Genomic DNA, 14,489 nt, shown 5'->3' with positions numbered 1-14,489 from the left:
AGACCGTAATGTAACATATTAACCTAAAGGAGATTTGGTAACGTCACTGATACAGACAACCAGGATACACAACTGATTTCTAAAAGGGAAACAACAATACAAACCCACAAGAATTAAATATACAAAGAGTCTGAATTACAACGGACAATTACAGCACTGTGTGTCTACAACAGGGGCGTCCAAACCAAGGCCCCGGAGCCAGTTCGTCCAGCCATCTGCTGCAATATGGCCTACTGACCTGACTGCAAATGGGACATTGGAGTGGCCTGCCCATTGGCAGGAGATTACCAGGGACAAAAGGGGGCGGCCTGGTAATGACGTGGGTGACAGATCCGTAGTCTGTTATTGCAGAGCCACATGTGACACAGACAACTTTACAGCCCAAGATCCGCACAGCACCATATCAGGTATCAGTCTCCACTCTCCTATTCATACTTCCAACTCCCCCCTGTCCCTATGACCTATTCTCCTCTCCCTGCTGCCGACTCCCCTTTCCCTATAGCCCATTCTCATCCCCTTGCTGCCAAATCCCCTGTCCCTATGGCCCATTCTCCTCTCCCTGCAGCCGACTCTCCTATCCAAACTTTCAACTCCCCCTGTCCCTATGGCCCATTCTCCTCTCTCTGCTGCCAACTCTCCTATCCATACTTCCAACTCTACTGTCCCTATAGCCCATTCTCCTCTCCCTGCTGCCAACTCCTGTCCCTATAACCCATTCTCCTCTCCCTGCTGCCAACTCCCCTTGTCCCTATGACCCATTCGCCTCTCCCTGTGGCCAACTGCCCCTGTCCCTATGGCCCATTCTCCTCTCTCTGCTGCCAACTCTCCTATCCATACTTTCAACTACCCCTGTTCCTATAGCCCATTCTCCGATCTCTACTGCCAACTCCCATTGTCCCTATGGCCCATTCTCCTCTCTCTGCTGCCAACTCCCCTTGTCCCTATGGCCCATTCTCCTCTCCCTGCTGCCAACTCCCCTTGTCCCTATGGCCCATTCTCCTCTCCCTGTGGCCAACTCCCCCTGTCCCTATGGCCCATTCTTCTCTCCCTGCTGCCAACTCCCCTTGTCCCTATGGCCCATTCTCCTCTCCCTGCTGCCAACTCCCCTGTCCCTATGACCTATTCTCCTCTCCCTGTGGCCAACTCCCGTCCCTATGGCCCATTCTCCTCTCCCTGCTGCCAAATCTCCTATCCATCTTTCCAACTCCCCTGTCCCTATGGCCCATTTCTCCTCTCCCTAACGCCTCTCCATATACTGCCTACTAGCAGAGATCTCTGCATAGAAGAGCTTAAGGTGCCTATGCAATTAGCTCAGTTTTTTCGCCTAGGTGAAAAAACTGAGCTTTTTCGCTATTTTCAGGGCGAATGGAGATTCGCCCTATGCAATATTTTCGCCTAGGCGAAAAATGTGACAGGGGCGGAAAACACGTGGATCAGCGAATCCACTTGTTTTCCGTCTAAAATGCGGGCCATTTTCGCCGACTGAGTCATTTTTCACCAATTCCTTTTCACTTAATAAAAGAAGGTGAAAAGGCATTGGCGAAAATGCCTTAAAAACTGCAGAAAACGGCCCTAAATGAATACGAGTGGGGCGAATTCATCAGCTCCGAAATGTAATCTGAACTAATTGCATACGTCCCTAAAGCTGGTCACTTCTTTTCAACTGGGGGCATAATGTGTTCTAGGGGCAATACACTATGGCATAATGTGAACTGAGGGTATAATTTTAATATTTCATTTTTTAATGATGGAAACCTCTTACTTATGAACAAAACTGTCTGGTCCTCTGTTTAAAGTATTTTTTTTGTTTTTTTATTATAGCACTCCAAGAAAAATGTGTGTGTGTGTGTGTGTGTGTGTGTGTGTGTGTGTGTGTGTGTGTGTGTGTGATGTTTTCCATATAGAATTCCTGTCAGTAATCCCATTGAAGGACACGGTGTCCTCATTTTGGTATCGTCAATGAGGGTTCCCACTTGCTGCGATCACAGACTGTAATATAAGACAACTGCAGGTGAATTGGTGCTGCATACAGATCTACTGAGAGCAACATGAGAGGCTGAGAAATGACATGTGAAACCACTGAGGGCCTTAGCCACCTTGTGTGACACCAGCTAGCCATATCTGACGTGCTACAGCAAAACAGAGGTAAGTACACCGCAATCTCTCTTAAGGTGTGGTAAGTCTTTTGTATATTTCTATGAATGTTATGAGAATATTTTTTATACAGTACAACTTACACTTTAGGCTGAAGCAGTGGCTAAAACTAAAATGCAAACTAGAACCAAGTCTAAAACGAAAATGCAAACTAGCGCCAAGTCTAACACTAAAATGCAAACTAGCGCCAAGTCTAAAACTAAAATACAAACTAGCACCTAGTCTAACACTAAAATGCAAACTAGCGCCAAGTCTAAAACTAAAATACAAACTAGCACCAAGTCTAACACTAAAATACAAACTAGCGCCAAGTCTAAAACTAAAATACAAACTAGCGCCAAGTCTAACACTAAAATACAAACTAGCACCAAGTCTTAAAACTAAAATACAAACTAGCGCCAAGTCCACAAAAATGCAAACTAGCGCCAAGTCTAACACTAAAATACAAACTAGCGCCAAGTCTAAAACTAAAATACAAACTAGCACCTAGTCTAACACTAAAATGCAAACTAGCGCCAAGTCTAAAACTAAAATACAAACTAGCACCAAGTCTAACACTAAAATACAAACTAGCGCCAAGTCTAAAACTAAAATACAAACTAGCGCCAAGTCTAACACTAAAATACAAACTAGCGCCAAGTCTAAAACTAAAATACAAACTAGCACCAAGTCCACAAAAATGGAAACTAGAACCAAGTCTAAAACTAAAATACAAACTAGCGCCAAGTCTAACACTAAAATACAAACTAGCACCAAGTCTAACACTAAAATACAAACTAGCGCCAAGTCTAAAACTAAAATACAAACTAGCACCAAGTCTAAAACTAAAATACAAACTAGCACCAAGTCTAAAACTAAAATACAAACTAGCGCCAAGTCCACAAAAATGCAAACTAGCGCCAAGTCTAACACTAAAATACAAACTAGCGCCAAGTCTAAAACTAAAATACAAACTAGCACCTAGTCTAACACTAAAATGCAAACTAGCGCCAAGTCTAACACTAAAATGCAAACTAGCGCCAAGTCTAAAACTAAAATACAAACTAGCACCAAGTCTAACACTAAAATACAAACTAGCGCCAAGTCTAAAACTAAAATACAAACTAGCGCCAAGTCTAACACTAAAATACAAACTAGCGCCAAGTCTAAAACTAAAATACAAACTAGCACCAAGTCCACAAAAATGGAAACTAGAACCAAGTCTAAAACTAAAATACAAACTAGCGCCAAGTCTAACACTAAAATACAAACTAGCACCAAGTCTAAAACTAAAATAAAAACTAGCGCCAAGTCCACAAAAATGCAAACTAGCGCCAAGTCTAACACTAAAATACAAACTAGCACCAAGTCTAACACTAAAATACAAACTAGCGCCAAGTCTAAAACTAAAATACAAACTAGCACCAAGTCTAAAACTAAAATACAAACTAGCGCCAAGTCCACAAAAATGCAAACTAGCGCCAAGTCTAACACTAAAATACAAACTAGCACCAAGTCTAACACTAAAATACAAACTAGCGCCAAGTCTAACACTAAAATACAAACTAGCGCCAAGTCTAAAACTAAAATACAAACTAGCACCAAGTCTAACACTAAAATACAAACTAGCGCCAAGTCTAAAACTAAAATACAAACTAGCGCCAAGTCCACAAAAATGCAAACTAGCGCCAAGTCTAACACTAAAATACAAACTAGCACCAAGTCTAACACTAAAATACAAACTAGCGCCAAGTCTAAAACTAAAATACAAACTAGCACCAAGTCTAAAACTAAAATACAAACTAGCGCCAAGTCCACAAAAATGCAAACTAGCGCCAAGTCTAACACTAAAATACAAACTAGCACCAAGTCTAACACTAAAATACAAACTAGCGCCAAGTCTAAAACTAAAATACAAACTAGCACCAAGTCTAACACTAAAATACAAACTAGCGCCAAGTCTAAAACTAAAATACAAACTAGCACCAAGTCTAACACTAAAATACAAACTAGCACCAAGTCTAAAACTAAAATACAAACTAGCGCCAAGTCTAACACTAAAATGCAAACTAGCACCAAATATGAACCTGCAGGCTATACACAGGTAAATACTCATCTTAGGAGGTTATGGGACTTGTCAGTGTGTGTATGCGTGACATCAGTCCTATCTGTACAATGCAGATGACAATGTGACCGGCACACAGTTGTCTAACACAGTTAAGGTAAGCTTACGCTCTGCTTCCAGTTAGCCCCTGGTTGCGCCTCACATACCTCATGTCCTGGATTAGAGACACCCGCAGCAAGGGCAAAGCAGCCCCAGTATCAGATTTCCTGCGTTCAGGACCGAGGGAAACTGCAAGGTTAACCAAAAAAGAAAATATTTTCCAAAAATGTATTTTATGGACTTAAAAGACAATTAATACTAAGCAGTGTATTCAATACCTGTCGAAAACTGCCGTCTTGCTGGAAAGACGGCAGTTTCCGACAGGTGTAGGTCGGAAGGGGTTCCAACCTATTCAATGCCGGCTGTTTTTTCCCCCGTCAAGTCGGGAATTCCTTACTTGTCGGAAAACACGTGGATTGTCGGAATCCACGTGTGTATTGTCGGGAACGCGGCCAAACCTACAGGTTTTGGCCCCAGTTCCGACAATATCAATCTGACTTTTTAAAAAAAAAGTCGGATTAACATTGTCGGAACCGGGGAGATGAGACGGGGGAGCGGGGACAGGTCATGAGGACGAGCGGGGACAGGTAGGAGGGGAGGGGACCATGTGAGGAGAGGAGCTGGGAGGGAGCGTGGACAGGTGAGGAGATGAATGGGATCGGAGCATGGACGGGTGAGGAGACGAGCGGGGACGGAGCGTGGACGGGTGAGGAGACGAGCGGGGACGGGTGAGGAGTGGAGAGGGTCAGTGACGAGAAACAGCAGCAGCACAGACGGGACAGCACCAGGGTATGAGCGGCTGTGACAGTTGTTGGGAGCGGCCAAATACAACAGTCAGATTTGGCCACTTATTGAATACGGACCTGTCGGATCCTTTCTGTCGGAAAGGATCCGACGAGTATTAAATACACCCCACAGCTGGTGTCTTGCTTTATTTATTTTTTAATACTTTCTTTCTCAAAGATTGGGGGTCGGTATGGAATCAAGGGGCAGATTTATTAAGCCTAGTGAAGTGATAAAGTGGAAGGTGATAAAGTACCAGCCAATCAGATCCTAACTGCCTAATTTTAAACCCAGCCTGTGACATGGTAGTTAGGAGCTGATTGGCTGGTGCGTTATCACCTTCCACTTTATCACTTCACCAGGCTTAATAAATCTGCCCCTAAGTCACAAAATAGGAAAATCAATGTATAAAGCAACGGAATAGAGCCCATAGTCTACAACTTGCACTGCGTGATAGAGCAAATCATAAATCAGCTTGGGCTCTTGTAGATAACATCACTCCTGGTCACCTCCCCTGTGCTAACCCGAAGATCGCCAGCGGCCCCTTTGCCACAGCTGAACTTGCCGACGGACTTACCTGGTGATTCGGCGATGTGCTCGTGCCTCTCCTCCCGCTCCTGGTACTGGACTAGATGGGACCACAAAGCCGACTTCCCCTGGAAATCCAAACATGAACCAATAAAAAATAAGAATTTACTTACCGATAATTCTATTTCTCGTAGTCCGTAGTGGATGCTGGGAACTCCGTAAGGACCATGGGAATAGCGGCTCCGCAGGAGACTGGGCACAAAAGTAAAGCTTTAGGACTACCTGGTGTGCACTGGCTCCTCCCCCTATGACCCTCCTCCAAGCATCCGTTAGGATACTGTGCCCGGACGAGCGTACACAATAAGGAAGGATTTATGAATCCCGTGTAAGACTCATACCAGCCACACCAATCACACCGTACAACCTGTGATCTGAACCCAGTTAACAGCATGATAACAGAGGAGCCTCTGGATAGATGGCTCACAACAACAATAACCCGATTTAATTAACAATAACTATGTACAAGTATTGCAGACAATCCGCACTTGGGATGGGCGCCCAGCATCCACTACGGACTACGAGAAATAGAATTATCGGTAAGTAAATTCTTATTTTCTCTGACGTCCTAGTGGATGCTGGGAACTCCGTAAGGACCATGGGGATTATACCAGAGCTCCCAAACGGGCGGGAGAGTGCGGATGACTCTGCAGCACCGAATGAGAGAACTCCAGGTCCTCCTCAGCCAGGGTATCAAATTTGTAGAATTTAGCAAACGTGTTTGCCCCTGACCAAGTAGCTGCTCGGCAAAGTTGTAAAGCCGAGACCCCTCGGGCAGCCGCCCAAGATGAGCCCACCTTCCTTGTGGAATGGGCTTTTACAGATTTTGGCTGTGGCAGGCCTGCCACAGAATGTGCAAGCTGAATTGTACTACAAATCCAACGAGCAATAGTCTGCTTAGAAGCAGGAGCACCCAGCTTGCTGGGTGCATACAGGATAAACAGCGAGTCAGATTTTCTGACTCCAGCCGTCCTGGAAACATATATTTTCAGGGCCCTGACTATGTCCAACAACTTGGAGTCCTCCAAGTCACTAGTAGCCGCAGGTACCACAATAGGTTGGTTCAGATGAAACGCTGAAACCACCTTAGGGAGAAAATGAGGACGAGTCCTCAATTCCGCCCTGTCTGAATGGAAGATCAGATAAGGGCTTTTACAGGATAAAGCCGACAATTCTGACACGCGCCTGGCTGAGGCCAGGGCCAACAGCATGACCACTTTCCATGTGAGATATTTTAACTCCACAGATTCAAGTGGTTCAAACCATTGTGACTTTAGGAACCCCAAAACTACATTGAGATCCCAAGGTGCCACTGGAGGCACCAAAGGAGGCTGTATATGCAGTACCCCTTTTACAAACGTCTGAACTTCAGGAACTGAAGCTAGTTCTTTCTGGAAGAAAATTGACAGGGCCGAAATTTGAACCTTAATGGACCCCAATTTTAGGCCCATAGACACTCCTGTTTGCAGGTAATGCAGGAATCGACCTAGTTGAAATTCCTCCATCGGGGCCTTACTGGCCTCGCACCACGCAACATATTTTCGCCTAATGCGGTGATAATGCTTTGCGGTTACATCCTTCCTGGCTTTGATCAGGGTAGGGATGACTTCATCCGGAATGCCTTTTTCCTTCAGGATCCGGCGTTCAACCGCCCTGCCGTCAAACGCAGCCGCGGTAAGTCTTGGAATAGATAGGGTCCTTGATGGAGCAGGTCCCTTCTTAGAGGTAGAGGCCACGGGTCCTCCGTGAGCATCTCTTGAAGTTCCGGGTACCTAGTCCTTCTTGGCCAATCCGGAGCCACGAGTATAGTTCTTACTCCTCTCCTTCTTATAATTCTCAGTACTTTTGGTAAGAGAGGAAGAGGAGGGAAAACATACACTGACTGGTACACCCACGGTGTTACCAGAGCGTCCACAGCTATTGCCTGAGGGTCCCTTGACCTGGCGCAATACCTGTCCAATTTTTTGTTTAGGCGGGACGCCATCATGTCCACCTTTGGTTTTTCCCAACGGTTTACAATCATGTGGAAGACTTCTGCTGAGGAAGTCTGTTTCCCAGTTGTCCACTCCCGGAATGAACACTGCTGACAATGCTATCACATGATTTTCCGCCCAGCGAAAAATCCTTGAAGCTTCTGCCATTGCCCTCCTGCTTCTTGTGCCGCCCTGTCTGTCTACGTGGGCGACTGCCGTGATGTTGTCCGACTGGATCAGCACCGGCTGACCTTGAAGCAGAGGTCTTGCTTGGCTTAGGGCATTGTAAATGGCCCTTAGCTCCAAGATATTTATGTGAAGTGATGTCTCCAGGCTTGACCACAAGCCCTGGAAATTTCTTCCCTGTGTGACTGCTACCCAGCCTCGCAGGCTGGCATCCGTGGTCACCAGGACCCAGTCCTGAATGCCGAATCTGCGCCCTCTAGAAGATGAGCACTCTGCAACCACCACAGGAGAGACACCCTTGTCTTTGGTGACAGGGTTATCCGCTGATGCATCTGAAGATGCGATCCGGACCATTTTTCCAGCAGGTCCCACTGGAAAGTTCTTGCGTGGAATCTGCCGAATGGAATTGCTTCGTAGGAAGCCACCATTTTTCCCAGGACCCTTGTGCACTGATGCACTGACACTTGGCCTGGTTTTAGGAGGTTTCTGACTAGTTCGGATAACTCCCTGGCTTTCTCCTCCTGGAGAAACACCTTTTTCTGGACTGTGTCCAGGATCATCCTTAGGAATAGAAGACGTGTCGTCGGGATCAGCTGCGATTTTGGAATATTAAGAATCCAACCGTGCTAACGCAACACTACTTGAGATAGTGCTACCCCGACTACCAACTGTTCCCTGGATCTTGCCCTTATCCGGAGATCGTCCAAGTAAGGGATAATTAAAACTCCCTTCCTTCGAAGGAGTATCATCATTTCGGCCATTACTTTGGTAAAGACCCGGGGTGCCGTGGACAAACCAAACGTCAGCGTCTGAAACTGATAGTGACAGTTCTGTACCACAAACCTGAGGTACCCTTGGTGAGAAGGGTAAATTGGGACATGGAGATAAGCATCCTTGATGTCCAGAGACATCGTATAATCCCCTTCTTCCAGGTTTGCCATCACTGCTCTGAGTGACTCCATCTTGAATTTGAACCTTTGTATGTAAGTGTTCAAGGATTTCAGATTTAAATTAGGTCTCACCGAGCCGTCCGGCTTCGGTACCACAAACAGCGTGGAATAATACCCCTTTTCCTGTTGTAGGAGGAGTACCTTGATTATCACCTGCTGGGAATACAGCTTGTGAATGGCTTCCCATACCGCCTCCCTGTCGGAGGGAGACGTCGGTAAAGCAGACTTTAGGAAACGGCGAAGGGGAGACGTCTCGAATTCCAATTTGTACCCCTGAGATACCACCTGAAGGATCCAGGGGTCCACCTGTGAGTGAGCCCACTGCACGCTGAAATTTTTGAGACGGGCCCCCACCGTGCCTGAGACCGCTTGTAAAGCCCCAGCGTCATGCTGAGGACTTGGCAGAAAACGGGAGAGGGCTTCTGTTCCTGGGAACTGGCTGTTTGCTGCAGCCTTTTTCCTCTCCCTCTGCCACGGGGCAGAAATGAGGAGCCTTTTGCCCGCTTGCCCTTATGGGGCCCAAAGGACTGCGCCTGATAATACGGCGTCTTCTTATGTTGAGAGGCTACCTGGGGTAAAAATGTGGATTTCCCAGCCGTTGCCGTGGCCACCAGGTCTTGTTAGACCTACCCCAAATAACTCCTCCCTTTTATAAGGCGATACTTCCATATGCCTTTTGGAATCAGCATCACCTGACCACTGTCTTGTCCATAACCCTCTTCTGGCAGAAATGGACAGCGCACTTACTCTTGATGCCAGTCGGCAAATATCCCTCTGTGCATCACGCATATATAGAAATGCATCTTTTAAATGCTCTATAGTTAGTAATATACTGTCCCTATCTAGGGTATCAATATTGTCAGTCAGGGAATCCGACCAAGCCACCCCAGCCCTGCACATCCAGGCTGAGGCGATTGCTGGTCGCAGTATCACACCCGTGTGAGTGTATATACATTTTAGGATATTTTACTGCTTTCTGTCAGCAGGTTCCTTAAGGGCGGCCGTATCCGGGGACGGTAGTGCCACCTGTTTAGACAATCGTGTGAGCGCTTTATTCACCCTAGGGGGTGTTTCCCAACGTGCCCTATCCTCTGGCGGGAAGGGGTATGATGCTAATAACTTTTTAGGAATTAACAGTTTTTATCGGGGGAAACCCACGCATCATCACACACTTCATTTAATTCCTCAGATGCAGGAAAAACTACAGGCAGTTTTTTCTCACCCAACATAATACCCTTTTTAGTGGTACTGGTATTATCAGAAATGTGTAAAAACATTTTCCATAGCCTCAATCATGCAACGTGTGGCCCTACTGGAAGTCACATTCGTCTCTTAATCGTCGACACTGGAGTCAGTATCCGTGTCGGCGTCTGTATCTGCCATCTGCGGTAACGGGCGTTTTAGAGCCCCTGATGGCTTTTGAGACACCTGGACAGGCACAGGCTGAGTCGCCGGCTGTCTCATGTCATCAATCTTTTGTAAAGAGCTGACACTGTCACATAATTCCTTCCATAAGCTCATCCACTCAGGTGTCGACTCCCTAGGGGGTGACATCTGTTACAGGCAATTGCTCCGCCTCCACCTCATTTTCCTCCTCATACATGTCGACACAACGTACCGACACACAGCACACACACAGGGAATGCTCTGATAGAGGACAGGACCCCACTAGCCCTTTGGGGAGACAGAGGGAGAGTATGCCAGCACACACCAGAGCGCTATATATATATATATATATATATATACAGGGATAACCTTATATAAGTGTTTTTCCCCTTATAGCTGCTGTATTGTTATACCGCGCCTAATTAGTGCCCCCCTCTCTTTTTTAACCCCTTTCTGTAGTGTAGTAACTGCAGGGGAGAGCCAGGGAGCTTCCCTCCAACGGAGCTGTGAGAGAAAATGGCGCCAGTGTGCTGAGGAGATAGGCTCCGCCCCCTTCTCGGCGGCCTTTTCTCCCGTTTTTCTGTGGAATCTGGCAAGGGTTAAAATTCATCCATATAGCCCTGGGGGCTATATGTGATGTATTTTCGCCAGCCAAGGTGTTTTTTATTGCTGCTCAGGGCGCCCCCCCCTAGCGCCCTGCACCCTCAGTGACCGAAGTGTGCTGAGGAGCAATGGCGCACAGCTGCAGTGCTGTGCGCTACCTTGGTGAAGACAGGATGTCTTCTGCCGCCGATTTTCCGGACCTCTTCTTGCTTCTGGCTCTGTAAGGGGGCCGGCGGCGCGGCTCTGGGACCGGACTCCATGGCTGGGCCTGTGTTCGATCCCTCTGGAGCTAATGTCCAGTAGCCTAAGAAGCCCAATCCACTCTGCACGCAGGTGAGTTCGCTTCTTCTCCCCTTAGTCCCTCGATGCAGTGAGCCTGTTGCCAGCAGGTCTCACTGAAAATAAAAAACCTAAAACTAAACTTTCACTAAGAAGCTCAGGAGAGCCCCTAGTGTGCACCCTTCTCGGCCGGGCACAAAAATCTAACTGAGGCTTGGAGGAGGGTCATAGGGGGAGGAGCCAGTGCACAACAGGTAGTCCTAAAGCTTTACTTTTGTGCCCAGTCTCCTGCGGAGCCGCTATTCCCATGGTCCTTACGGAGTTCCCAGCATCCACTAGGACGTCAGAGAAATTCCATTTGCATTAAAGTCTATCCGTTCTGCGTCTGATCAGACGATCTTCCTCCCACCTCAATCCCTGCTCGCTCCTCGCATCAGCTGCGCACTCTTCCATTAGACTGTAAGCTTGTTCACAAGCGGGGCCCTCCCTACCTTTCATTTTCCGGTCTCCCTCTTTGTCCTACCTGGCATATCCCTGTTTTAGGTCGACCAGGTGAATGGAGAGCCCCCTGGTTTATAGATTACCTGCTTGACCTGCAGGCCGTGGCTCCAGATCCTCTCCAGCAGGTCACACAAACTGGCGATCAGGGTGTTCTCCTCTAGACCCGTTATGTTGGCGTCGGCGTGGCCAAGCTCCACGGCTTCATGGCCCATCTTCTCTACCAGCATTCGTTTGGTCTAATAAAGCAGAACGTGGTCAGCAGCGCTAGACAGAGTTCTCATTCCTCGCAAGAATAAAATAAACCATTTGGATTTGAATAACGACGTAAAGAAAGCGACATAAACCTGATCAATACATAATCACTTCTATATCTAATTTATTCTTCCCTAAAGCTCCATTTATTTTTCCAAACTCAACATTCTAAAAGGTTTAAAATAAGGAACGACTCCCAGAGAGAAAATCGACGCAGGGTTTACCTTCATCCGACATTCCTTTAGGAGCCCTTCCACAAACTTGGAGTTAGTCTGTGCTATGACGGCGGGGGAGAGATCGGACAGCTTGGGCTGTCTCACAGTCTTGCCCAGGCTCCGTGCTTCCTGCATGTATTTCTACAAAAAAACAACAACACATGCATATCAATCACAACAAAACTGTACATCATAACGGGGTGTTCTGGGTAGTAATAATAATAATAAATAATAATAATAATAATAATAATAATAATAATAATAATAATGGGACTATAATAATACAAATGACAAACAAAATCCCACACCTACAAGCTACGGAATGAAAGCGGACATACATTGTAGAACTACAATAAGCATATTTTGTTCTGCAGAACTCCCAACTCTTCCGATTTAGGCGTGACAGTCTCGATTTAAGGGGGACTGCACTGAGTGTAGGGACTGTTGGAAGGTGTGACAGTCTCGATTTAAGAGGGACTACACTGAGTGTAGGGATTGTTGGAAGGTGACAGTCTCAATTTAAGAGTGACTACACCAAGTGTAGGGATTGTTGGAGGGTGTCAAAGTCTCGATATATGGGGGACTACACTGAGTGTAGGGAATGTTGGAAGGTGTGAGAGTCTCGATATACGGGGGACTACACTGAGTGTAGGGACTGTTGGAAGGTGTGACAGTCTCAATTCAAGGGGGACTACACTGAGTGTAGGGAATGTTGGAAGGTGCGCCAGTCTTGATTTAAGGGGGACTACACTGAGTGTAGGGACTGTTGGAAGGTGTGACAGTCCCTATTTAAGGGGGACTACACTGGGTGTAGGGAATGTTGGAAGGTGCGACAGTCTCGATATACGGGGGACTACACTGAGTGTAGGGACTGTTGGAAGGTGTGACAGTCACAATTTAAGGGGGACTAGACTGAGTGTAGGGACTGCTGGAAGGTGCGACAGTCACGATTTAAGGGGGACTACACTGAGTGTAGGGACTGCTGGAAGGTGCGACAGTTCCGATTTAAGGGGGACTACACTGAGTGTAGGGATTGTTGGAGGGTGTCAAAGTCTTGATTTAAAGGGGACTACACTGAGTTTAGGGAACGTCAGAAGGCGCGACACGCTCAGAAATCCATGGATATTATTAGAGGAGGGAAACTAGAAGCGGACTATTGCTTTCCTCTGGAGGAGGCAGAGCGCCCCCATGTGTGTGACCCGTGTTGCACACTTTTTGGGCTGAGTTGGGAGTAGAGGCGTTGTTTGCCAGGTGCAGTTACTTGCTTTACTTTGCTTTGCTCCCAAGCCTTTTTGTCCAGTTTTGGCCTGGAACCGATGTCAGGTGGTATCGTACTGTAACCTATAGCAACCAGACATTTTCTAAATGCATTAGACTAGAGAAAGCACAGTGGGCTGTATCGCACCTGTGCACATTACACCCCTGATATTAAACAAGCCTCCTAGCCCAGCCTGTGATTCAGAGACCATCCAGGACTATAGAAAGTTACAGCATCTCCTTATTCTGCATAGAGATCAGGTTTAAATGAACAGGCCGCCCTCCTGGATCTCAAGTCTCTGTCTTGTGGAGTGGATGGTGCCTAGACAAGACAATTCTCAGCCATGAGGCCTGCCGATGATTATTTGGGGGGGGGGGGGGGGATAAGGGACCCACACAATAAGCAAAGGGGGGACTGCTATAGATAAATCACACGGAAAGCTTTGAACACCTGGGTCAGTGTGCCTTTAAGCTTGGTTCTTCTCTAAATACAATGACAGCACACAGGTCTCTCTAAACCCTTTGAACACACTCCGATCGTTAATATCGTCTATATGACCACACATTAGACAGCGCTGTACGGAGCATATACAATGATTCACTTCTGCCCCCCGCCCATTGGAGCTTCCCACCCAATACTCCACCACACAAACGTCTGCCTGTCCGTATGTTCCAGAGTGTGAAAGGAAGCCCAAACAAAAAACACAGGGAGAACGTACAAACTCCACACAAGACAATCAACTTTGCTACTCCCTCTTTCAGGAAAGCGCTACCCTTCCAGCGGGCAAGCAAGACACCATTTTATATAAATATCCATCAAAGGGACAATTGTAATCACACATTTGGAGCAGAACTGGGTGGTGGGCTCTAGTGAAAAGCCCCTCACACCTGTGTCCCAGTTATTGTGCATCTCTGTTCCATCGCTTTGTCGCACAGAGCTGTGGAATATATTGGTCTGTAGAAAGAGACAATAAAACTGCACTTTTATGGAGACAAACAGGACGGCACTACGTCCAAGGCACACAGCTGGCAGCCGTATCCCTTTTGCTGCCAAGTCAGCGTACGCAGATCTTTGCCAAAATATATCTTTACTTAGGAGTGAATTAATAACGGCACGGCTTATGTAACGGATATTAAACACACTCCATATCACTTCTGTATACTGTCCTGGATAGGACAACGGGCACACAATGTGAAAAAACAAGTGCTATTATGGCTAAAT

General features: G+C 46.7%; 1 protein-coding gene across 3 annotated transcripts in view; it reads right to left on the bottom strand.

The window, feature by feature from the left end:
• The window catches only part of DENND5B (DENN domain containing 5B), a 123,415-nt gene that overhangs the window by 17,736 nt on the left and 91,190 nt on the right, over window positions 1-14,489 (bottom strand). For all 3 annotated transcript variants that reach the window (XM_063928939.1, XM_063928937.1, XM_063928938.1), the window contains 4 exons: window positions 12,020-12,151; window positions 11,627-11,779; window positions 5,658-5,736; window positions 4,405-4,486 (listed from right to left, as the gene is read on the bottom strand). In XM_063928939.1, coding sequence (XP_063785009.1) covers window positions 4,405-4,486; window positions 5,658-5,736; window positions 11,627-11,779; window positions 12,020-12,151 — 446 coding nt within the window. The remainder of the gene's footprint in view (window positions 1-4,404; window positions 4,487-5,657; window positions 5,737-11,626; window positions 11,780-12,019; window positions 12,152-14,489) is intronic.

Source organism: Pseudophryne corroboree, chromosome 6, assembly GCF_028390025.1.
Source record: "Pseudophryne corroboree isolate aPseCor3 chromosome 6, aPseCor3.hap2, whole genome shotgun sequence".
In the NCBI taxonomy this organism is placed as follows: domain Eukaryota; kingdom Metazoa; phylum Chordata; class Amphibia; order Anura; family Myobatrachidae; genus Pseudophryne; species Pseudophryne corroboree.
The sequence above is the reverse complement of the archived record's forward strand: the minus strand, read 5'-3'. Positions and strand labels throughout refer to the sequence as shown.